This window comes from Agelaius phoeniceus, chromosome 5, assembly GCF_051311805.1.
Source record: "Agelaius phoeniceus isolate bAgePho1 chromosome 5, bAgePho1.hap1, whole genome shotgun sequence".
NCBI classification, from domain to species: Eukaryota; Metazoa; Chordata; class Aves; order Passeriformes; family Icteridae; genus Agelaius; species Agelaius phoeniceus.
Window position 1 is genome coordinate 38619886 of NC_135269.1, and position 24682 is coordinate 38644567.

Genomic DNA, 24682 nt, shown 5'->3' on the forward strand with positions numbered 1-24682 from the left:
CTGAGGCAGACTGACAGAATTCAAAATCTTATCTTGCAGACCAAACAAAAGAAAATTTTGATGGATCAGCACTCTCCCATGATAGAACACCCCAGCAGAAGAGCTGAATATGACAACCAAAACATGGTTAAATACTAAGAATGCAAAGAACAGACACAGCATATGCTCAAAATATTATTGTGGACAAAGTATGAAGAAATGTACCAGTCATTCAACTTTTACACTCTAAGAACTGCAGTCTGTGTCCTACCCTACAATTTGCAAATCCAGGGAGTTTGCAATAAAACTCAAGAGTATAACACTCAGATTTATCTCTGTACATTCAGATTAAGAGGTAGTGTGACTTGCTATAAGAAGCATCCTAACATTTCATTAAATGTTGATTACATCAAAGTGTTCACTGTAAATATTTTGGCAATTTCCTGCATCAGAATAATTTCAATGAGCATAAATATGTATTATAAATAATATTTCATGTTGATTAAAAATTACATGGGATTTTAAAAATAAAATGGCAAAGAAAAAATACATACGCTTCCAAACTAGATACAGCACACCAAAAAAAACCACAATAAGGATATTCAACCTAATTTTGTGCAAGCATTTGTTTTAGCAAAGCCACTTTTAGACTGATGGTTATTTCTTCTTATTGGCTCTCTTTAAACTAGATTTTTTTACTGATGAGGGTTGTTACAGTGAAGTAGAACCATACTGCCGGCAAGGACAGGCAGTTGAAATACTCAAGAAAAAAAAAACCCAAACCCTTTTTTCTTACACTTTCTTTTTCCAGTTTTCTAACTGAGACAAGATCTATATGAGTAATGTTGAAGGCAGACCAATGAAATGGCAGATTTCCTTCCTACTGATCAAGTTTACTGGTCAAGGTTACATTGATGCTGTAATATGGCATCTTGTTTAATGACTGACAGCTACCGATCTTTAAAAGTGCATAGGCACTATCAGCTTTGTTTTTCCTAAAGAGTATTTTAATTGTTAACTATGACTTCAACAAAAAAGTTTCTTGCCCCTTTTTCTCAAGATCTGGTAGAAACTGACACCTGATAATATTTACTTTCAAGGTTGTAGGCATGTATGTCTCCATGTTACAGAGATTACATCCTAGGCACAGCAACCAACTGAATGAAAAACCAAGTTGATTAAAAAGATGACCTTAAAAATAAACAACAAATGACTGTGACAAGCAGAATGGATATACTTTTTCAGTATCTGTATACAGTAAAGTCTGAAAGGTTCAACAGTGCCAAAATCAGCACCTATAAGACAAGAGCCAAACATGACTCTAAGAAAGGCTAGAAGCTGCTCATATAAATCTCAGTAGCATAATAAAGTGGCAGTTTATATTACAGGGTCACTCTTCAACTACCATTGAGATAGGGAAAAAAACCTTCCAAAGAACAAATGCCACCAAAAACAAACAAAAAACCCACCCCAAAACGCCACTGTGTTTTTTAAATCATTTGAAGAAAGCCAAAAGAAGTTGGAAGGCCATGCATCTAGCAAAAAAAGCTTTTACTTTGACTAGATAAAACAGTTCAGACTCTCTAAAGTACTCTGAAGACACTTTTTCTTGGAGTCTGAGTCAGATGAACTTATCAAGAAGCAGAAAACATTTAAAAGCACTGTAGTGACACAGGAGAGATGACATTCACAACCAGTTTTACTTGTGGAAGAGTATCTAACTCGGGTATTCTGAGACACTGCCTGAGTGCACCCTCAGTTACCAGGAGGTTCAGTTCTCAGTGCTGGCCCTAAGTTAGGCAGTCCTTGAGGCAGCATTACACTGTGACTGTCACTCTATAGCTCTTCCATTGCAACGGTGTCCATAGGAGTGGTAGACACATGACATTGTCAAGGAAAGAAAAAAACAGTGATGCAGAGAGCAATAATCTTAATGGCATAGCTCTTTGCCAAATGCAAGTTGCCAAGCACAAGATTTACTATGCTCCTGTAGAGCATGAAATATCAGTTATATTTAAGGTATAATTTCCTTCTATTCCTTACACAGTTTTCTGAACTAGGCTCATTTTAGCTCAGCTTTCTTTATGTTTTCCTTCAGAGAGTCTGTTAAGTCACAGAATTTTTTTATAGTATGATTGTATTTGGATATTTAGCAGTTATGAAGTGACAATATAATATTTTGCACACTAAACACTGCAAAAATGCATATGAAGCAAAGCAAAAATGTATCTTAAAATAATGGTATGTAAGGAGACATACTGTCATTTTTACACAATCACCAGAAAACAAAGCCATCTGCACGTTCCAGAGTGTCAAACTGCAATATATTTAGCATAAAATAAACGTATTATTAATAAAAAGAATTCTTACTTTGTTGCCCGTATAAACTTGCCCCAAACTGAGACAGCTGACCTGATGTTGATGGTGATGCCAGCATCTAAAATGTAAGAAGAATAAGAGGTTATTAAAGACATAAAGATAGTGTGCTATCTTGCTCTGGAAGTTGACAACACCATGTTACGCCAAGAAAACCGAAACAACTGAAAACTTGTTCAGAGTCATGAAAAATTTTAGAAACTCCCCAAAATATCTGCACTGTAACACCTGTAGCAGTATATTACACATCAATAAAAATGTCTGACTTGCCTGTATAAACACAGATTTTACTTGCAACAAGGACCACAGAAAATCTAAAAGCTTTCAGGTTTTCTACCCATGCATCCAGAAGACCCATCGTTGCAGAAAAAAGAAATATTCATTTACTTAAATCAGAGGTCTTTTTCCACTGCAAAACACGCCTCATACAACCAGATCCTTTCCTGCTCAACAAAGGGGTGCTTCATATTGTCATTCACAATATGATTGGCTAGGTAGCAGCAGGTATATACAAACAGATATGAACTTCAGGTAAGATTCTAATGTTAAAATTATAATATATTGCCCTAAGAGCTGGCTTCATGCTTCTACACAGATATCAACAGGACCTACAAATGTCAGAAGCAATATTTTCTGCTCTACCATGCCCACTTTAGAGAAATCACGTATCACCAAGAAAGAAGGCAACTAACGTAGGCACTTGACACTAGATTTCCAGCCATTGTTCTAAGAGGAAAAGAATAAACTGTTCTCCATGCCTCCAAAGAAATGTAAGGTATTAATAACTTTGAGAAACAGGACATATCCTTAAAAACTTGAGAAAAAAACCCCTTTGTAATCTTAAGGGAAGTTAAATATTTGAACATCCATCCCTGCTTTTGCTGATCAGCTGTTCACCAACACTAGGTACAGCTGACTGTCCCCCTGTGGCAAGAAGTTATTAGCTGACCTAATCCCTCCATCCACAACAGAACATGCTATTTCTACTTAGTAATACAAGGGCAAATAGCTGCTTGTTTAGTGAATTAGTCTGGACTTGGACTAAATTTCAGGATGGTTTCAAGGAAAAAAAATGTCTGGATTCTTAGACATAAGGCAATTTCAAGGGTTTTCAGCTTAAGAGTAAAGAATTCAAATCAAAATAACTTTACCGTGATAACTGCAAACTGCTTTGTTGATATCATCTAGGCAGATGTAAAATTCAAACAAACCTTATAAACCAAATCTGCTAGTTGTCTATACTGGGGCCAAATCCAGATGGTAGAAATGAGAAAGAAGACAGGCAGGATAAGTCATTAAGTATCAAAAGTAGCATTCATATCTGTAAGTCACAAAGTATTTATGGGATTTTTTGCACATATACAGAAGACATGATAAAAGAAATTACAGCAGGCAATTACCACAGACCATCAGAAAATATATCAGAACCTAACTCAGCATACATTTTACACATATTGAGAACAAAGTGCAGGTATTTGATAGTAAGCAACTATAGGAACCAACATCCACACTAGCATACAAAAAGGTTTGAAACAGCAAGACAAGATCTTTCTCAGTGAAGAACTCACTGTGATCTAAAACCCACTTTAAGTAACACCCAGTGGCTTCAGCTCAGCATTCATATAACCAGGTTCACAGGCCATATCTGCATCAGCAAGTGATGCAGACATAGGGAAATACATTTGTTAAAAAAAAAAAAGTTGGTTCTGGGGGCCTACCAGCTGCTGTATGCTTTCCTAAACTAAAACACTTGAGGCCATGGACTAGATGTCCATTAGTGAGTGGCACATGTCTGGTGCAGTGCTGCAGCATCTCTTCCAACCTGTTTTCATTCAGAAAGAATAAAATTCACTCAAACTTAATATTGCTTTGCAACACGAACCAGAGAATGCTGAAGTAGGGACACTTGGGAGACAAGATTTCAAAAGCACAATTCCCCCCCACCCCAAGCTAACAAATTGATGTTCATTAAACACTGATAAAACAAGCTGACACAGTAGTTTTTTAAGAAAGGAAAGACAGAGTAAAATGGTGAGGTTAAAAAAAACAACATTCAAGTTTAACAAATTGGAAAATCCTAGCACATGTTGCAAGGTGTGAAAAATTATCATTCTATGGGAAAAAATGAGAGTCAGAAAGTTATAAGACACCTTCTGAGACAACGATAAAGGCACACAAGTTCAAAAATAAAAGTCAACACAACAGACACTGAGCTAGAAACATCAGTCAAAAAGTACTACCAGCTTTGGGACAGATAAGCAAAACAGTTAAGCCAAAAAGGAATATCCATAAGCACAGCTGCTCAGGGAATTAAAAAATTGCTGTGGTGGCATGTGATGTAATGAGCAGATGATGGTACAGACCTCAGCATAAAGTCTTTTATTTATAATATTAATTTGGGGTAAAAAACCCAATAATTAGAAAACCCTAAGAGGCAATAGATTACTTTAAAGAGAGAAAAAAAGAATCCCACCTCTTGCACAATGAGTACTACTTGATTTTAAAAATTCAATTAAAAGCAGTAGCAAATAATATTTATATTGAACACTGCTTATTAGAAAGAGGATTTTCTTTTGAAACATTGCAAAGTAGGTCACATCTATTGTGCCACTTACTTTTTACATGAAAAGTTAATTGCAAAATGACTTGTAGAGAATCCTTTATAGAAAATCATAATAAAGGCCAAGTGTTGAATTCAGTAAGTCTGATAATTTAATGTCATAACATACTTAGAACATCAAAGATAACAAGCCTCAAGAAATAAATCAATAAAAAATCCTGTGGATCTGTTCCAGGCAGATTAAATGCAGCATTTCTCAAATCTTATGGACCAGGAATATGCTGTATGGATATCTCATTTCATCTCTACTTTATTAAACATCTTTTTCTGTCATATCTAAGTAAGGAACAGTTTAGAATTGTCTTGGTTTTTTATTATTTCCATACAATTCAGATCAACAACAAAAATTAAATTCAGCAAAACCTTAACCTCTATTAGCAGAACCTTGACTTGCACTCAAAGCCTCTGAGTCACTATTATAGTCTACTCAAGTTTGGTCCAGCAAGGATACTGAAGATCCAAGATGAATGGTATTAGTAGTACTAAAAACATTTCCTCTGGCATTTTGCAATCATTATTTCATCTGACTGGGCTACTTGCTACACAACACAGAATATAAAACAACTCTCCAAAAGCATACTTGCAACTGTGACTGGTGGTTACTTGAATTTCTTTTTGTCTACGATGGCCAAAAGTCATAACCTTAATAAAAACCAAAGCAGACTAAGCCTTAAGGTGACTAAAGCCTCTTCCAGTTGCTAAGACCTATTAAGCTTTACCCAAATTATGTTACAATCTTAGGGAAAAACCACTCAGAATTATATTTGTAACAACCTAAATCAATTTGTAAGTGGTTAACAGCCGCAAAACCCAGCATGGGATTTCTCCTTCTATTCCTAAGTTGTACCAATGAACTAGGCAGATTTTTTTTTTCTATTAGCTTTCCCAATGTTGCTATTACAAGACAGAGGAGGCCTATGACTCGCCTCTCCCATGGGACAGGGGGATTACTGAGCAAAAAAGACCTTGTGGAACATGAAGGCTGCACTTTATTTTGCAGGATACAGGAGAGACCAACACTCAGTACTGGCAGGCCGATGACACTCAAGACATGGACATCATTTTACTCACGAGTCTCAAACAGTGACTGCAATTTTGATCGTGGAAGATTATGCATCTAAAAACTGATGATCCAAGTTATCAATTTTGCCCAATTTTGCTGGACTGATCCACACCAAGAACCAATAAGCTGCAAGGGGCTCTCAGACAATTCCCTATCCCTAGTGCTGAGAGATTTTTCTGTAACAGTTTTCATTACTCTTGATCAGTTTACTGCAGTAAATTCATTTGAGATTGTCAACAAATCTAAAAAAATCAGCACCAAGAAATGCTTATATTTGCCAGAACTGTGAAGAAAACACTGCATTTTACAACCCTCTCGGGAGGGTGCAGAACACAGGAGCAGAGGGGTAGTGGGAGGAGGCCCTGCAGCAGCGCTGGCTGAAGGGGCTGCTGCCTCCCCTGCCCTGCAGCATCCTGCCGCCCCCAAGCACAGCCCCAGCTCGGCCTGGGGACAGCTGCCTGCCACCATCACTGCCATGGTAGCACATGTCAGCAGGGTGGCACCGAGAAAACTCATAAAACAATTCTGTGAAGGCTGCTGCATTACCTAGTTATAGCCCAAAGCTACTTTCTTAAACATGAAGCAAGCCTAGCTAAAATATATAGATTAAGCACTACAAAGTCAACTCCTAGAAGGAAAATGTGTTAGAATAAGCAAGTTTGTGAGAAGTATCTGGCCTGATAAATGATGGGATTCTCACAGATGCAAACATCAGCATAATTTTTTATTTACACTACTTTATTTCTGGTATCTGCCATCTGTGCTGCACTATTTAATAACAACATCTGACCCACAGCCTCAAAAGAAGTAAGTGTTATACTGACGTAAAACCAGTAGTAAAACAAGTCAAGAAATAACAGATAAAAATACTAGACTCTGCCAGTTTTTTAGTAGTGTTATCCCTCTTCCTCGTTACACCACCTTCTAATATAGCACTCCCAACAGTCCCATATTACAAGAAAGTATTTCCAAATCTCAATATCATAAAACAATGAAAACCTTGTATACATATATAAATACAGGTTATTATCTGCCAGTGAAAATTATTACTGATGTAAATAATTTGTGAAATATAAGCTCAAATACAATACTGTAAAATAAATGAAATTTTATTCAGTCTTTCATATTTCATAATTTCTGGTTGGTTGTGATCTTCTGCCTCCAGCAGCACTTGGAAAGCACAAGGAGGTAGGACCACACTTCTGATGGCAGCAATATCTCAAGATCTTAAAGACAAGATGTTGCTTTTGAATGACAATGACACTATTACTGTGAGGTTAACACAGCTACCCAAGTAAAAACAAATTCTCCCTGTGTAGAGACATTGTCTGATAGTACAGTTTATCAATGAGCCAAATGACTACTGAAAGCTCATTGAAAGATGCTATAAAAAATGCCAAAGCAATTGAGAACTAGGACAACAAAGCAAATATTTTACACCAATTAAATAACCAGCTGCATACAAAAAAGCAAAACCAAAATGCCCACCACTGAGCTCATAAACCATCAATATTACAAAACAGCATGTTCAATGAAATGAGTTATTGGGTAAGAAGCCATAACCCTTCCCTTCTAGAAAATGCACATGATTTTATGCATGGAATTAATCTAGTTAAAGACCTCACTTCAAAAGCTAGAGCTGACACATAAAAATTATTATACATTGTGAAGTGGAGATGCAGTAAAATGAAGCTTCTAGATGAAGCTAAGATGAAAATCAGGAAAGTATAGAACACCTACCACAGTCATTCAATTATTCTATAAAAAGCCTAAATACAAACAGAATCATAATGAAAATTATACTACAGTCATCAACAGTAAAATTAATTTCCTTGTGACATAATTCCAAATTGTAAAGGGATGTGAACTAACTTACATTTGGATATATTTTTCAGACACATATTTGCACACTGTGCGAAATAGTATAAAACACTTGTCTCTAAGCAAAATTAATTTATGATGTATTGTCCTATTTGATAAATCCGTTCATGTGCAAATTCATAGGTGAGACAGTAAAGGGTACATTTTGTATTTGAAACTTTTTGTTCTTTCAGCATACTGTATAACTTTCTTATGAAAATGCACACTCTAGGCAGAATGATGATAGGCTCTGAAAGAGAACTGCATTAAAACACAAAGCTCCTGAAATTGTTACTAATCTCATTCCCTGCCAATCCTTCCAACAATTTTGCCACTTTTGCCAGTATCAATTGCATTGCAATTTCCATACATTTAAAGTTTGTTTGTTTCCAATAGGGTTTTTGTTTGTTTGTTCTTGTTTTTTTTCCTTTTGTTGGTTGCTAGGTTTTTTTTTAAAAAAAACCACATTATTGTGTACTCAGTAATACATGCAAGGAATGCTTAATCACTCTTCTGGAAGGTGAAAAGTAACTCTTATTGCTTCGTAGCTCACACTTCAAAGAGTGAAGCCTAAGTAATGTGTTTCACAAAGCAAGCAGCAGGGCAAACCAACTCACTATTCAGTCAAATCTACAAGAATGCTTACATGCAAAGTAATGCATGTGAAAATATTCATTTGCCATTTATAATTAGGACATTATTCTATTTATTTCTCAAAATAAACTTAAGGGTTTTTTCTCCCTCCACAAATGGATCAAAACTATTCAGACAATTACAAATTAGGTTAATGTACAGTATCTCTATTCAGCCAAGCATCATTAGTGTGAATGCTACAACTACACAAGGGGGTTTCCTGGGAATTCTTAAATACATACAACTGCATATGAAGCATCTGATGTAAAATTATGACTAAGGCAAGAAAGATACCTTAGGAAACACGATACCATACCATTTTCCTCAGAATCCTGAAATAATAGCATTAAAAAGTCAGCAATTTATCTGGATCAATGAGGTTCAGCAGCCTTAAAGTCAAAGTTGTCTCCAGAAAACTGACTAAACTTTTACACACTTAGTTTCCAAAACTTAGCAAGATTCTGGATCTCAATCATAATGGCAAGCTAAACCTTCAGGGTTTTCTCTCTTGTAAAAGTACCACCTCCTTGTAAGGCCAAGTCTTTCAAAACACAGTAAAAGTAAAGGTTCTATAAATCAGTTTAATAGAATCACAGTAAAAGGCCTTTGACCACCCTTTGTTGTATCAGCATCACTGACATCTGCCTTCGTGCAACTGTCTCATGATGGAGGAACCCCTGAATTTCATCCACCACAGACATGCTTCAGCTCAGGATGGAAGAAACCTCTGGAAAGCAGGCTCCCAGAATCAACAACCCATTTTTCTGTACACAATATCCAAATCTGGGGACTTCCTAGTGCTAGGGAGTTACGCAAACAACTGCAATGAGACAAATCTAATCTTCAAGCTAAATCTCACCTGCTACAATTAAAAACACAAATCAGAAGTATTACTACTACCTCACTGCAAGCATTTTACTATCTGTTGAGCAACTGGAAAAGAAAATGAACAGTGAAGGTCTGGGCCAAGATTTGAAAAAAATACTAATTGAAAAAATCTCCTAAGTTTTCCGATTGGGTAGACCTTCATTAAAATGCATGTGTGTCTACTGTCAGATTTATGGCTACAAAACAACAGAAGGTGACCTTATCTTACACTCTCAAGTACACATTTTCAGTGGGTTGGGCTAGATTGGTCAAACCTTGCGGAGCCCTTCTTACATTCTCATACTTGAGAAATCAAAGAAGTTCAGACTGAATTGGTCCAATCTTTTCTCAAAGCTCACCTGCATTTTTCTTTTGCTCATTTAACAACTGTAGTTTCAAAAGTACATGAGAACCATGAGTTACCAATTTCTACCACTGTCTCTCTATTCAAATAAATAGACATGTATCCATGTCCTGAAAATTATTTTGCTGAGTGCACAGACAGCTCAATTAAGTTTGTGAAATTAGCAACAAGTAAGCTCTGCAATTGTTTTGCGGGTGCCCAGTGCATCATCTTATCAATTTATATTAAAAGGATCCTACTTGTTGCCAGCAAAAAGTTACACTATTTTCTAAACCCGTTCTTTGTTCTCTAAGTACTGTAAAACAACTTATTTATTTCCCAAAGGATTATTGACCTGCTTATAATGCACTGACCAAGTGCAGAAATATTCACAGACAGAGCATTCATGCATATACTCTGTTTCTCTCCCCTACTTAGCTCAGCAAGCATGTGATGATTCAAGTCAAAGCAACTTATTCAGTAAAAAAAAAAAGCCTAAGATGGCTTGAATAAGATGTAATCTCATCTAAGGAACCATAATTGTGGGCCTAAAATAACTTATCCAATCAGTATCTGTATGATCTTGGAAGCACTTGCATATGTGAGTAACAGGCAACTTTTCCATTTCAACTACTGTATTAGCCCTGTTTATTTACAACTGCGTTCTCTAGTGAAAGAATAGGTAAATTGAAAGAAAGCTTTTATATCTTAGCTACACTGAGGCTGAAATAAAAGTAACATGTCCAAAATTATTTGCTGCTAGTTTTTTCCCCATGTCAATAATATTTGAAATTTAGGACAGGATTTAGCTTGACTTTACTGTAAAAATAAAGTGAGAAGTAAGTTTTGAAGTTTATACAAATACGCTTGCAGTAATAACCTTTACTCTAAATTTTAGGAGGATTTCACCATTCCCTAAGTTCCCCCATTCCTATACTCCCCAGCTTTGAGTATACATAGACACAAGCAGCAACAGTTCTTTGGAAAGCAGTAACTTTCATGATCAGAATCACTAAAACTTCAACAAAATGAAAACTAGAAACACCTAGCTATACCCAGTATAAGGGCAAATATTAAACAAGCTTTAGCCCTTGCTGAAAAACAGAATTTAGGGAGTCCATTCACAGAAGCTTCCACCAAAACCATTCTATTTCAGTTGGAAGAACTCTAGAAAATAAATGAAGCATAAATGAAGGACTCTGCATTCATATGTACATATCATACACTGGAGAGAAAAAAATTACATTTCAGTAATTTTTTTATAGGTCAGTTGCAAAAGCCTGCAACATTAATTGTATCTGCTTTCAGTAAAGACATAAATGGAGCTGAAAATGAAAAAGGAGGAATAACTTAAACTGCAGTAAAATTGCACCTTGTTTAGATAATATAAGAGTAATTTGCTTCTTTTCTGATATTTCTTCTGCCTTTACTTTATTCCCATAGTAGATGTGAAGACAGAAAGATTCAAAGTGCTTCAAGATCTAGAACGCTGGAATTTTTCCCCCAGGTGTTCATAAAACTGGATCTAGGTTTTGAACATTAGTCTTTATTAGCTTACTTGGAAAAACTTCTGAGCAATTTTATTTTAGCCTGTCAATACAGAGTCAATATATTTATTTTACTTTCATATACAACATTTTTAGCTGAATTCTAGTTGAAAGACTATTTGAAAATATGGTTATTTTCAAGAGGCAAAGGTTTACAAAGCTGCGCAAGAAGTTGGAAACTAAGAGAATGTAACAACCTTTCCAACCCTCCTTATCTACTGTGAGCCCAGTGAAAGAGCAAATGGAACATGTAATACACAGTATGCATTTAGCTATACCTGAGTGATCAAAGGTGTACAGTCAATATTATTGCAATAAATTTATTTTTATAAAATTATTAAAAAAGTCAGAATAGCATATAACAGTTTAAAATTTCATAAGCATAAACTCAGAAAGTTGTAATGGTCAACAGTTAAGCCACAGGACTTGGGGAACCTTAAAATAATTTAGAAATAAAATTTTAAAAAGCTTTTGCAAATCCACTCTTCTATTTCCTGTTGGAATGACATCATTCTTCTGCCAACTACAGGCTTCTATGCCCCATTTTGGCCACTTCTCCCATAGGCCTTCAAGATTTCTCATTTGTCATTCCTGGTGTAGGGAACACCCACCTTCCTCCTCTTGAAGTGCCATTCTAAGATCCACTTCTGCAACTCTACCTACAGAAAAAGTAGGCAACTAAAACATTCATTCACTGTGTCAACAATGTGCCAAGCCATCAGCTTTCACTGTGTATGCTTGCTGCATAGCATTTATCTCACTTTATCTTTCTTACTGCACCATAATGATTTTACCCTCAGTGCATCTAATCTAAAAGTAGGGATTTAATGTACCAAAATCACTTTGGAGAAATTCTCTCTATTGTTTTTGAGTGCTAGTTGCACCTCTCAGTGACCAGAGAAAGGATGTATATTCCACATCATAAATATTCCATTGTGCCTATGGGCAGCTGTGGTACATGTATATGTGAAATCAACACAAAGAGAAAAGAATAGCCCATTTAGTTTTGTTTACACTGTACTACATTTTAATCCTTTGCTGGCTCTTATCAATTTATGAAACTGAATTGGAAAGCTGCATTTATACTTTTTTTTTGTTTCATTTTGTCTGAAAAGGCCTTCTACTCTCTAAACCTATTTCCTTCTCTTCGAAAATCTAAATTAAAATTCAGCTAAGAGTCTGTAGGAAATGCTTCTTTTGACACAGGCCAAGGTCTATCAAGACTATGTTCACAACTGCTATTAACCATATTTCTAGACAGTCTTGGAGGCAGACTTGAAGCATTTTCACCTTTTTAAAAATTTGAATGGAATTGGGTTTTTTTTTAATTAGGAAGAATGGGTTGCCTATACATATCAAATACAAGCCTGCCATGAGATTACATTACTGACCTGCAGGTGACATGAACTTCAAGTCACACTTTCAAGTCCTCCATGTATTTCTTCATGCCACTCCATGTAAAAGTGACACACTTTACTGCCGAATATATTTATCTTTGGTAAGAGGCAGCAGAGCTTCACTGATGTCAATGCAGTTCTAACATACAATTTGTCATTAATGAGGGGGGAAAATGTTTAGGAATTGCTAGTTTTGTAACTGTGTGGCATTCCAAATAGGAGAAATACCTAACTTAGATTACTTCAGCAAACAAATTGCACAAAGCATTTTCATCAGAAACTAAAAATGGCTAAAGATGTAAAATGCAAAACCACAAAAAAAACCCTGAAGACCCTGCACAGAAACACAAGATGTAATCAATAACTCAATTTAAATTACAAACACAATGCTTCAAGATGAAAAAAAAACCAAAACATAAAACAACACTGGCAAGCATATGGCTGAAGTTTACATGGATAAATTCACTGAAATTAAAGCACTTGCCACTGGAAATGTACAGCTTAAAGCTAAATGAAGACCTTCCTCACATACATTTCACATATTGAAACTAACTCAGTACTGAAAGGAGAAAAAATAAGCTTATTCAACTTACATCTTTTTCTGACCGATGTGGGAACATCGATGATTGGCTGTAGTACATGTTCTCATCATGGTAGTCACCATCAACCCCCTCTACAAACTTCTTCCTTGAAGCACCAAACATGCTGTTTGTCACCTAAATAAGAAGAAAATGCATTACACACCATATATTATTTGGTTTGTTACATAGTTGGTATATATTTTAAATATATATCTATAGAAGGATGGTTAAAACCCATTTCTAAATATCTGAAAGTTCCTCTTAAAAATACTTTGCAATATATTGCCAGTGTAATGGTGCTTCCAAAAGGGATTTTCATGTGACAAACTCATATTCCAGAAACAACTGGGGTGGGGAAAGGGGACATATTTTCATTTTTTGGAAGGGTCTTGTTACATTTATTTTACACTCAAGCTTACTTAAAATTACAACATGTCAGAAAATAAAAAAAGAGCAAACTTCTCTAGTTTTCCTCTCCTCAGGTAAACATTCAGCCTAAAAGGAAATAATTAACAATATTCTTTAGAACTCAGTCACCTTAAAAGAAATAGCAAAAATAAAAGAAAGAAAAAAAGAAAGATCTGTGAAATCTTCCATATCTCATCACCAGAACTTGGAAAACCAGCTTTCAACTTGACCCCACTCAGATCCATGATAAATAAGAGAAGGTTGAGCTTAACCACACTCAACAACCTCATCACAACTGGCAAAGTTACTGCAATCAGCCCACAAAAACCCACTAGATTTCATTTTACCCTAACTCCCAGAATCGCAAATGCACACAGTGCTGCTAAGTCAGGAAATGGAAACCAGAGAAACAGCAGCCACACAGCTGGTCACAGAACCTTAATTCATTAGAAAATTCAATCCTGCAGCAAGGTCACACAATGTCACTAAAGCATCCCTGCACACAGTGTGTACTTCTCTACCTTGCATTTGATCACCTGACTATGAAGCTCTGGCCCAGCACAGTGTGCGCTAACCAAGCCCTGTTTTAACCACCCAGGTTAATGTTCAAACCAGCCAAGTGGCACATGCAGGTCAGCACAGAGCAACTTCCCAGTTCCTTGCACCATATGGGGAGACTGGAGAGAGTGCAATCCAACAGGGTGATAATCAATCCTGAGCTACTGCCCTACAGAACTTATCTTCACAAGGATCTTTATAATCTCAAAAGGTAAGGAAGCTAAGGTAGAGTTCGCTTATGAAATGCTCTGAACCTTAAAATTTACTATCTTCACTATAGCATTAGATAAACTTAAAAAGCACAGGATTTCAAACTTCTTTTTTTTAAAAAAAAACCAGTCAGTCTGCATTACCTTAGGCTCATGCTTGAAACTGAAATTTCAAAATATTTATTTTGGTTGGCTTCAAGAAAAGTTACTTTCAGCCAGAAATCCTCTTGACAGAAATCCCTGCTGACACAAAATTACTGTGATATTCCTCACAGTATGGCTTATTCAAATTTCCCCTTTACTGATGAAGATTTCCAAGCAGTATTTAAATAACATGGCTGTTCCTAGACTGGTAACAACTAAGCCTCATGGTTTCAAAGTCATAGTACTTTTGATTAACAGTAGTCAACACCTGGGATGCATTTAATACAGATATACTCCACGGAATGATCTCAAAACATTTGGCTGAACAAGAGTCTACTGTACTACTCCTCCAAGAGGATTTCAGATATTCAGACTACTGATATTCCAGAACAAATGTAAAATCTGTTACAAATATGTGAAGGATGGCATGTAAAGGTACTACATACCTTCCCCAGATGAAACTTGTCTTTTATGTTTTTTACAAAATACGTGCAAATATAAGGTCCCCAAGTGCTAGAATGCAATCAGCTGACTTTCACACTTATAGTGAAGCTTTCATTACACTGTAAGCATATCCCACTGTGTTAATCCCCTTACAATGCAATTATCACCTACCAGATGGGATGGAGCATTTAACAGGCTAAGGGGATTATCTTGTCCTTTGCTCTGCCTGAGTAAAGTGCAGAGAGATGAGCAGTTGCCTTTAACTGCAGTAAAAAGGATAGTGAAATGCTTTGGCGAAGCTATCTTCAGCAATGAAGAGAAGCTGCAGTCTCACCCAACTACTGCTCCTGAGAAGCAGAAAAGCAGCTTTACACAAGTCCCAAAGAATTCTTTGGTACTCCTTTAACAATACCCGGGATAAGTAAATTATTATTTTTTTGCCACATAACCTTCTCTTGTGATACATCATCAGAATAACAACTGAATTGTGATAGAAAGCAAGTCCCTGATGCATATGTGGTACTGTACTAATGTAATAAGAAACCCTGAGCTACAATACACGAGCTATATAAGGGGAAAAAATTATTGTCTTTGACCCAGCAGATTTTGATCTTATTTCTTCAGAGGTTTACACGTGGCTGGCCACCTATGTACTGCAAAGATCTCTAAGTCAGTGGGTCAAACCTCTCAAAATATATGTCTATAGCTGCTCCAAGAAAGTATGTCCAAATGTAGTCTTTCTACTGAAAAGCTGAAAGATATTTTAAATTCCCCACTAAATTCAAACTTTCTAAAATATTATTTTCTATACTGAAAATCATAAATGACAGTGGCCCAAAAAACTAATCATGACTATTCCCTGAAGACTGATGAAGTACAATGATATTAATATGGAGTCTGACAAGGGCATGGTTATAAAGAAAGAAAATGAAGAAAACTTCTAATAATTAGATAAATATTGCTTTTTTATTGGAAATCCATATTTCTACATGACACCTAACAGGACTGTGCTGATGAACTCCAGAGAAAACACAGCAGGCTGCAGCTATAGGGGAAGAGGGGAAGGCTGAGGAGCCTGCAGTGCTCCTGTCTGCTACCCAGCTGCATCACTGCACCCAAGACCTTCGAAGACTTTTTGCTGACACTTCCTCACAACAGCATTTTTGTATGTGATTTTGTGTTGTTCAAAGCTGCCAAGCGAAGCAGTCGCATGCAGTGTTCAACCTGTCCAAACTCCCACTGAGGGAAGTGGTACAGGCAGTGGAGGGCATTCTGGCAACCACCTAAAGGATTCATGTTAGGCACCCCTAACATGATTCCACTCCACTAGAAAGAGCTGTCTCCTGTTCTTAGGGAACCACAGCTCAGATCACAACAGAGAAATGTGGTGGTACAATTTACACCACTATCCAGCCCTGTCACAAAACTAACAGCACAGTAACATGAGGCAAGATGCTAAAAACCAGTAACAGAAAGAGCAGGAACTGGGATTAGAGACTTAAACTGCAGCTGCTGTAGCGAGGTTGCTTACTTTGTGCTCATTCTGAAGCTAAAACCAGCAGCCAATTTACCTACTTCCCAATAGTCACTGGTGACAGTAAATGGCTGACAGACTTCTGAATCAGAGCACTTATCCCCATGCAGACTTTTATATTACAGCAGGTCTATGCAATGACAGTGTCATACTGTTGCCAGGTTAGCAGCAGGCACCTTCCAATCCATGTTAACTTATTCCAGGATTCACTAACACGCTCATTAGTCACTCATGCTACAAGCATATGCACAGATATTGGAAAAACACTGTTGTGGTACTCTTTGTAAGAAGGTGTGAGAATAAATGGGTCTGTGCCAAATGCAGACAGATCTGCAGATGGAACTTAGTTGCTTATTTCCTAGGACAAGAAGCCATTGAGAAACCTCAAACGCAGACTAACAAGATCACTGCCCAATCAGCTATGAAAGTAAATACAGCAGAGTTCATTAAGCCCTTACAAATAGATCTTAAACCCTTTGGAAATTAACAGTGACCTGAGGTTTTCGATCTTCAGGTACAGGGTCTAAATTGTTGAGGTGAAGAGAGGTAGAAATCAGCCCTTATATTTCAGTTCCTCTTTCATATATATCCATATACACATGCCAACACAATCTCACAGAAGTGGTATGCCAACTGCATGACAATTTTATTACACACAGAATTCTTGTCTCTCGACTAATGCCATGCTTCCCATCTCCTAATCCTCTAAGTACTCTTTCTTTTCTACTGTGGGAACTCATTTCTCTGTTGCACAAGACACACTGGCAGTGTAACCATTCATTAAAAATGTAAAAACGGTGCACTTAGGTCAATTCATTCTTTAGCGTAATGTTGCAAAAGTACTGGTAGTCCCATGCAAAATATTATTAGAAAATATTCAAGGTGACAGAGGAAAGAAAGGGAAGGAGCTACATATTAGGATGGAGTAAGAGAACTAACCTAATACATGGCCACAAACCACACTGTCCACTTCTGATCAAGTGAACACATGCACTTCTTTCAAAGCATGAGCTGCACCTGGCTCAGGGCAACCCTTGGTATCAACAGAGGCTGGGATATGAACAGATCGAGAGCAGCCCTGCCAAAAGGACTTGGGTGTGTTGGTGAATGAGAGGCTGGACATGTGCCAGCAGTGTGCACTCAAAGAGCAGAACACCAACTGGATCTTGGCAATCCAAAGCAGTGTGGCCAGCAGGGCGAGGGAGGGGATTCTGTCCCTCTGCTCTACTCTGGTGAGACCCCACCTGGAGAGCTGCATCCAGCTCTGGGGTCCCCAGCACGGGAAGGACATCGCCCTAATGGAATGAATCCACAGAAGGGCCACCAAGATGACTGCAGGGATGAAGCACCTCTCCTATGAGGAAAGGCAGAGAGAAATGAGATTATTTAGCCTGGAAAAGAGAAGTTTTGAGGGTATTTTAATTGTGGCCTTCCAGTACCTGAAGGGAGCCTACACAAAATATGGATCATGTACTGACAGGACAAGAAGGAAATTATTTTAAACTGACAGCAAGTAGGTTTAGGTTAATGTTACGAAGAAATTTCCTACTGTGAGGGTAATGAGGCACTGGCACAGTCTGCCCAGAATAGTTGTAGATGCCCCATCCCCAGTTTTCAGGTTGGATGGGGCTGTGAGCAACCTGGTCTAGTGGAAAGTACCTCTGCCATGGCAGGGGTCTGGAAACACATAATCTTTAAGGCCCTTTCCAGTCTAGGCCATTCTGTGATTCTATGTTTAGAACTCACAACTTCAAGCTAATGTTCATCAAGCAAAATGCAGTCAGAAACCTGGTAAGACCTTTAAATTCTTCTGTGGAACATTTCCTAACAACAGGAAAACTAGAAGCACTGTACAAATCTTACGAACTTGAAGGATCTAATAACCAGTTTGCTGTGGTCATTGACCTTTATACTTCACCTGAGAAAATAACCCTAAACAACAATCAGTACTTATTTTAAAGAAGATATAAAGAGAAATATTTTAAATTGGGAAGAATACTCCAGTATAGCATAATTCAGGACACAAAAATGTCTCACCAATAACTGAAAAATATCTCATTGAAACTGAATTTTTACGAAAAACTACTAAAAATTTTGTCTTAAGCTGCAAGAAAATCTTAAAAATTTACTTATAAAGCGGTTCTATGATTGTGTTTCGATGTTAGTTTAACATCCTGCAGCAAATTATTAAAAAATGAAAACTAATTATATTTTTTGTTTTGCCATATTACTGTAAGCAGTGCCTACAGAGCACTCACTCATGCCATTAACATAGCCAAATCTAAACTAAGATGGTACTATAAAATCTCAGAGGAGAATGAATACTTTTAATTTTCCATAGAGTAGAAAAACCAACATTGAATTACAACTGATGAAACTCATCACCTTTGTGAGATTAAAACTATACACAGTAATACAAGTTGGAAAAAAAAGAGAAACCCTTTTAGGAATTCTAGCAGTATCTTCCCTTTCCTGCCTCTCCAGTGACTACAGTGTTTGTCAACAGGCACACTATCATTACATGGAAGCAATTAAAAGTTGTAATCTCAGTTTGATGTTACAGAGCTTCTACCCAATTACCTACTATTGCTGCTGATGTTGCTGCCTAGGTATTAATAAGCAAAGGCAGTAATTTACTGTATTTCCTGTCTGTCACAAATCACTATTTTCACAGAAGATTACATACTTACACATGGGAAGGATCTACAAAAGTGACCCTTAATGAGCCTTTTAGTGAGAAATAAAGAGTCTCTAAAAATGTCTATCAAAAATCACATGAAACACAAAATGAGCCTGCAATTTAAGTCAAAATACAGAATCTGGAATTCCATCAGTTGGTTTGCTAGCATAAATTAAATTTATAGTAAAAACGACTACAGTTTATGGTCCTATTTCTCGCCAAAGATAATTCCTATTTAACTTGAAGTGGAGCTGATATACAATAGAACATATATTACCAAGTTGCTAAATGCAAAAAATCTTTCAAATCCCAAACCTTTAGCTTTAGATAAGTTAAAGCTATTAAAAATATATATGAAAAGTACACTAATAGAAATAAATTTCATTTTCTACACGAAAGACAAAACAAAACCAGAAGCTGAGACCCTTTGTTTTCTCATTTCATAATCGCAGTTTGTCCACTTCTTCAAGGTGAATGATAATCTCTACCAGAACACTGTATGATTATGCTATAATAACAAACAACAACTTGGTAGTACCAAAAGAACATCATCATGGCAAACAGAGTATTTCACTATATTTCTCTTTTTGTTAAAAAGTTTTTTTTTCTTTGATTAGCTTAATACTGGCACAGTTTTAAGACATTGTATTCTTAGCCATTGTAAAAATACAACAGTATAATAGGTATTTTGTGCATGTTTTGTTTCTGTGTGACCCTGCCTTGGCAGGGGGTTGGTCTAGATGGTTTCCTAAAGTGTCTTCCAACCCTAATGATTCTGTGATCTTTAACAACTGGCTTCATATATTTTTAAGTTATGTCAGTCTTCAAGTTTCAAAATCTCAAACATAGAAGACTAAAAGACAATCACAACATGAGAGAGAAATCTGTCAAAAAACTTTTAAGTTGGACAGGTTTTAGAATAAACCCCAGGTACTTGTCACATAATAAATTGATTGTTTTCCAAATTCACACAGCACTGTAGAAAATAACAGCAATTACAGACTTACACAGGTCAGGTCTGAGAAGTTGAAGATGTAAATGATATCCTTAAAACACTGCATAATCTTTCCTCTCAAAAAGTAACTATGACAGACAAGATGCTCAAAAACCTAAATGCAGGAGCTCCAAACAAAAATTTTGAGCAAAGAAATAAAGGACATACAGTTATGATTTTAGACTACCCTCCACTCATATTCTCAGGATCAATCATCTACAGGGTGAAGTTTTACAAGTATTCTATGAAGTATAGTAATGCTTTCAAAAGCTACACTAAAACTGTGAATCTTTGCTGCATACAAACTATATCCAAGAAATGGCAGTCCCTAACATCAAACAAGCCACAGAAATTCTCCTGAACAAGATCAACATGCTAACTGTTGTTAATCATCTTTAACTCTTACAAAATAAACATTTTAAAACACTCCTGAAATAGCACAGGAGGAATAGGAAAAATTATCCTACATTAAAATAAGAATAAACCAACACAGAAATTACTAAAGCTGAACTGGAAAATTGTGAGTATAAGAAACTCCATTTTGTCTTGTAACATGGTTGACACCACGTCCATCCTGGGAAAAAGTCTTGCAGGTTCTCCTCCTGGTACAGACACAACAGTTGAAATATATTAGCAACCAACAGTAGAGTTTGGGATATGACTTCTCTTTAAGCTGGATGCCTTTTATGGGTTTGATCAATGAGTTATACTCATAGGGAAAATAATCTTCTGATAGACCATTCAAACGAAATCCAAACACATAAAACACATACACTTCTGCAAATCTGTTGCTGCCTTTCTTGTATTTGAAAATACAAGAAAGGCAGCAACAGATTTGTGGAAGTGACAAGGGCAAACAAACTCGCACTCCATCTAGAGCAGTCTGGGGAGAAATCAGGATGATGCCACAACCATTCCACCTTAGTGAACGATAGGACCTGAGAAGGAGGAATGTGTGTCCTCTGCAGACATGGCAATGAAATCACAAGTCCTGACTACTGCACACATCTGCACACCCACACATACACTGTAAAATACACAGCTGTATTTTCTTGTCAAGGCCATGATTTAACAAATATTGTCCATCGGGAACAATGACTACTTGTCTGATATTATTATAAAAATAAACCTTTCCTAAAAAAACTGGTACTTGGTTAATGTAGGAATGGGTGAATCTTAGGAGAAATTCAGCTGTAAAGTCTGTAAATAAATAAGAAAAACCTCAAAATTCCATTTCAGAAAGATAATTAAATGTCTTCAAATACCCTTATAATAAGCTTATTACTGCAGTGACACTTTTCTTGGCTCCTCAGAAATTTATTTTGTGAGTTCCTCTCAACCACTATTTTACATCTCAGCCATAATAAAAAACTGACATTGGCAGGTATCAGAATGGCACCTTCCTACCTTCTTTTGCTTGATAACCTTTGACTCATCCCATTATGTAATTCAGAAACACAGTGGTTGAAAACCACTTGCAGTTTAAACTAAAAATTGATCTTGTAATTGAAAAACATTGCAGTTTGTCATATGAGCTGCATTAGGGCTTTTAAGCATTTCACTGTTGACACAACAAGTTTAGTTATTTTTCAGCAATTTTCCTTTTGTAACAAATCAGAATAAGATAACCTCTTATTCAGCAAGTTCATCTATTTGAATTTTATTTCCAGTTTCATAGCTGGGCTTGCCTTTTTTCTTGCTTTGTGGCACATTCTTTTAAAAAAGAAATAAAAAGACAATTTACCCAATTAGAAATTCTACATCTACTCAGATACGCTCTGAGACTTCTTTAATAGAGCATATACAATCGTAAAGCCCAGCTTTAGAAGATCAGAAAATCCCTAATACGTTAAGTTCTTCAGATATAACAAAGTGCTACCATTTCCTCCAGGCCCCAGAGAAAGAAACTGGAATGTGGCATTTTCTTAAACACTGTGATCCTCAGAGCAAACTGATAAACATGCAACTTCTGCGTTCAGCAAAATTCTGTTGTAGCCAACTGTGCATACGGCCAAACTCAAATGATGCATGTGCAGTCCAAAAGCTGAAAGGATTAAGGTAACTGCAGAAATGAACCCATAAAGTAAAATTACACTAAGCACATGCACATTGTTCTGAATTACTTAGAAATGTAACAGATTCTATAAATTTCTCTTGGAAGCAAAAAAGGAAATTGTGACCAAAGCCAATAGTTCAAAGAAGTTTGCACTTCTTACTCTAAAAACTCATTTCTGTATGAAGTAAGTCATAGAACTGGTTATAAGTAACTTCAGCTGAAAATTAAAAGAAGGATGCCAGATGAGGCAAAGCATATAGAGGGACTAAGAAGCTTCTGTCTCAAAAAATTTGTTCCATCTTGTACTGGCAACAGAAAATGGATTTTAAAAGGGACATACCATTCTGACCTCAGAGTAGTGGTCCTCTCTTCAGGTAATTAGTGCCCCTCTGCTAGAATGCACTAAAACAGGGCAGTTGTTCAATACATGTTTTGCAACACGTGTATGGGCACATAGCAGAGCAAAGATTCTTAAGGGACATAAATGCACTCCTGTGAAGGGAGCTAAGCAGGTTAAGTGATAATCAGACAGGCCATAAGCCAAGTTTGGAATTCTAGCATCTTAACTCACTGAATCCCCAGACAGGTCAAATATGTTCAAAAATACAAAGAGAAATACAGTATGACTTCTGATAAAAAGATGAGAACAGTTCTGGGAGAAGAAAAACTCACTGAATCCCCAGACAGGTCAAATATGTTCAAAAATACAAAGAGAAATACAGTATGACTTCTGATAAAAAGATGAGAACAGTTCTGGGAGAAGAAAAACAGTTTTAAGACTTTTCCTTCATCAATGGTATTTAATAGTCACCATGTATTAAAAAAAAGACTTTTTAATAGCAATTATAACAGAAGTTAACTAAGTAGGATTAAATACTTTGGAGTCCAGTTTCACAATTAAGAGAGCTGCAGCGCTGAAGTATTTTTTCTCTATCAACTGTTACAGCTTTGTATCAGCATGACACACTTTGCCACCTCTCATGTTTGATATCATTCACAGCTGCTCAAAAATATTTTCCACAAACAACAGACAACTCAGACAATGCAAAAATGGACCAACACAGCTTAAACTGGAAAACAAACCAGGTCCTCATCTACTCCAAGCCAGCACTATAGTCTGACTTCTGAAGCAGAGGTAACTGCTCCCAGTATCAAAGAAATGATACAAAGGTTCCATTATAAGGAGCAGCTCAAAAACCTTTTATGTTGATGAATCCTCTAAGAAGCTATCAAAACAAAAGAAAATCCCTGGTGGAGCAACACACAGACACTTACACTGAAATCAGAATCTGCCAAATCAGAAATGTTTACAAGGAAAGCTAGTGGTGAGGAAAGAGGAAACAACACTCTCAGATTTTAGGGAGGCTGTATCCCTCCAGGGGATCAAAAGTGAAAAGGGCCTGCATCAAGGACACTGTCAGGGCAGGAGGTGGTAGCACAGGGATGGGAGTGGATGAGCTGGAAACATGAAGGTCAGCTGGGCCTCACAGGCAAGGGAAGATGGTTACAAGGACAGGGTTGATATGCTGTCAGTGAGCAAGTATTTTACCACATCACCATTACCACATGCCTGCTCTATTGCTGCGAGAGTGTTTTTTTCCCATTTCTCTTAACCTTGCTGTGGTCCCTTACAGGACACCTAAGCCAAACTGACAGAGTTTCATCTGCTAAGTGCCTCCAGCTATCTCTGCAGTCACTACCTTACATACTGCTCAAGCAGTATTTAACACTTCCTACACACCCAAATCAGCTTTCTAGATCTGTACTCCTACAAAATATTAAGTCTTATTAGACGATGTGTGTCACACTATCTATTAAGTATTCTGCATCTGTTCACTGAACACCGTTTTCTGTTGATTAATTTACTGTTTAAAAACTTTTGTACTATATATCAGACATGCAGATGAAAGCTTGTAAACCAAATGGAAAAAACAAACTCTGAAGTGTTAATTCAATTTTGGTTCATAATCGCATGATTTAGGTGTTTTCATCATGCAAAATCTCATTTACTGTATGAGAAGAATACAAGATTAAAAATTAAACAACAGGGCTCCTTTGACTTTTTATTTGCTTTCAGCTGATAGTCTCAGCCAGGAGGCTAGATTTCTGCATCTGTGCTTCAGCTAAAAGGGCAACCATTGCTCCAGCTGGGACATTTCCACAAAAATTTTCTTCTTCCCAGGAATATTGCAGTTATCTTTTTTATTTTTTTCTTTTTTTGGCACAGCACCAATTCCACTAACTTTTTACGACAGCTGCACTGCCTTCCTATTTCTTCCTGGATAGAGTCAAAACTTTCATGTTTGGTTAATCTAAAATACTGTATTTTAAATAAGCCCTGGTTTCCTGAGCATTTCCTGCAGTTAAGCACTGTACAGTGATATGTGCA

The 24682-nt window shown here is 36.7% G+C and overlaps 1 protein-coding gene across 4 annotated transcripts in view; it reads right to left on the minus strand.

Annotated features, from left to right (window-relative positions):
• The window catches only part of CNOT2 (CCR4-NOT transcription complex subunit 2), an 85924-nt gene that overhangs the window by 21648 nt on the left and 39594 nt on the right, over window positions 1-24682 (minus strand). For all 4 annotated transcript variants that reach the window (XM_054631373.2, XM_054631371.2, XM_077178830.1 and 1 more), the window contains exons 2-3: window positions 13279-13401; window positions 2350-2416 (exon numbers count right to left, since the gene is read on the minus strand). In XM_054631373.2, the coding sequence (XP_054487348.1) occupies window positions 2350-2416; window positions 13279-13389 (178 nt within the window). In that variant the 5' untranslated portion in view covers window positions 13390-13401. The remainder of the gene's footprint in view (window positions 1-2349; window positions 2417-13278; window positions 13402-24682) is intronic.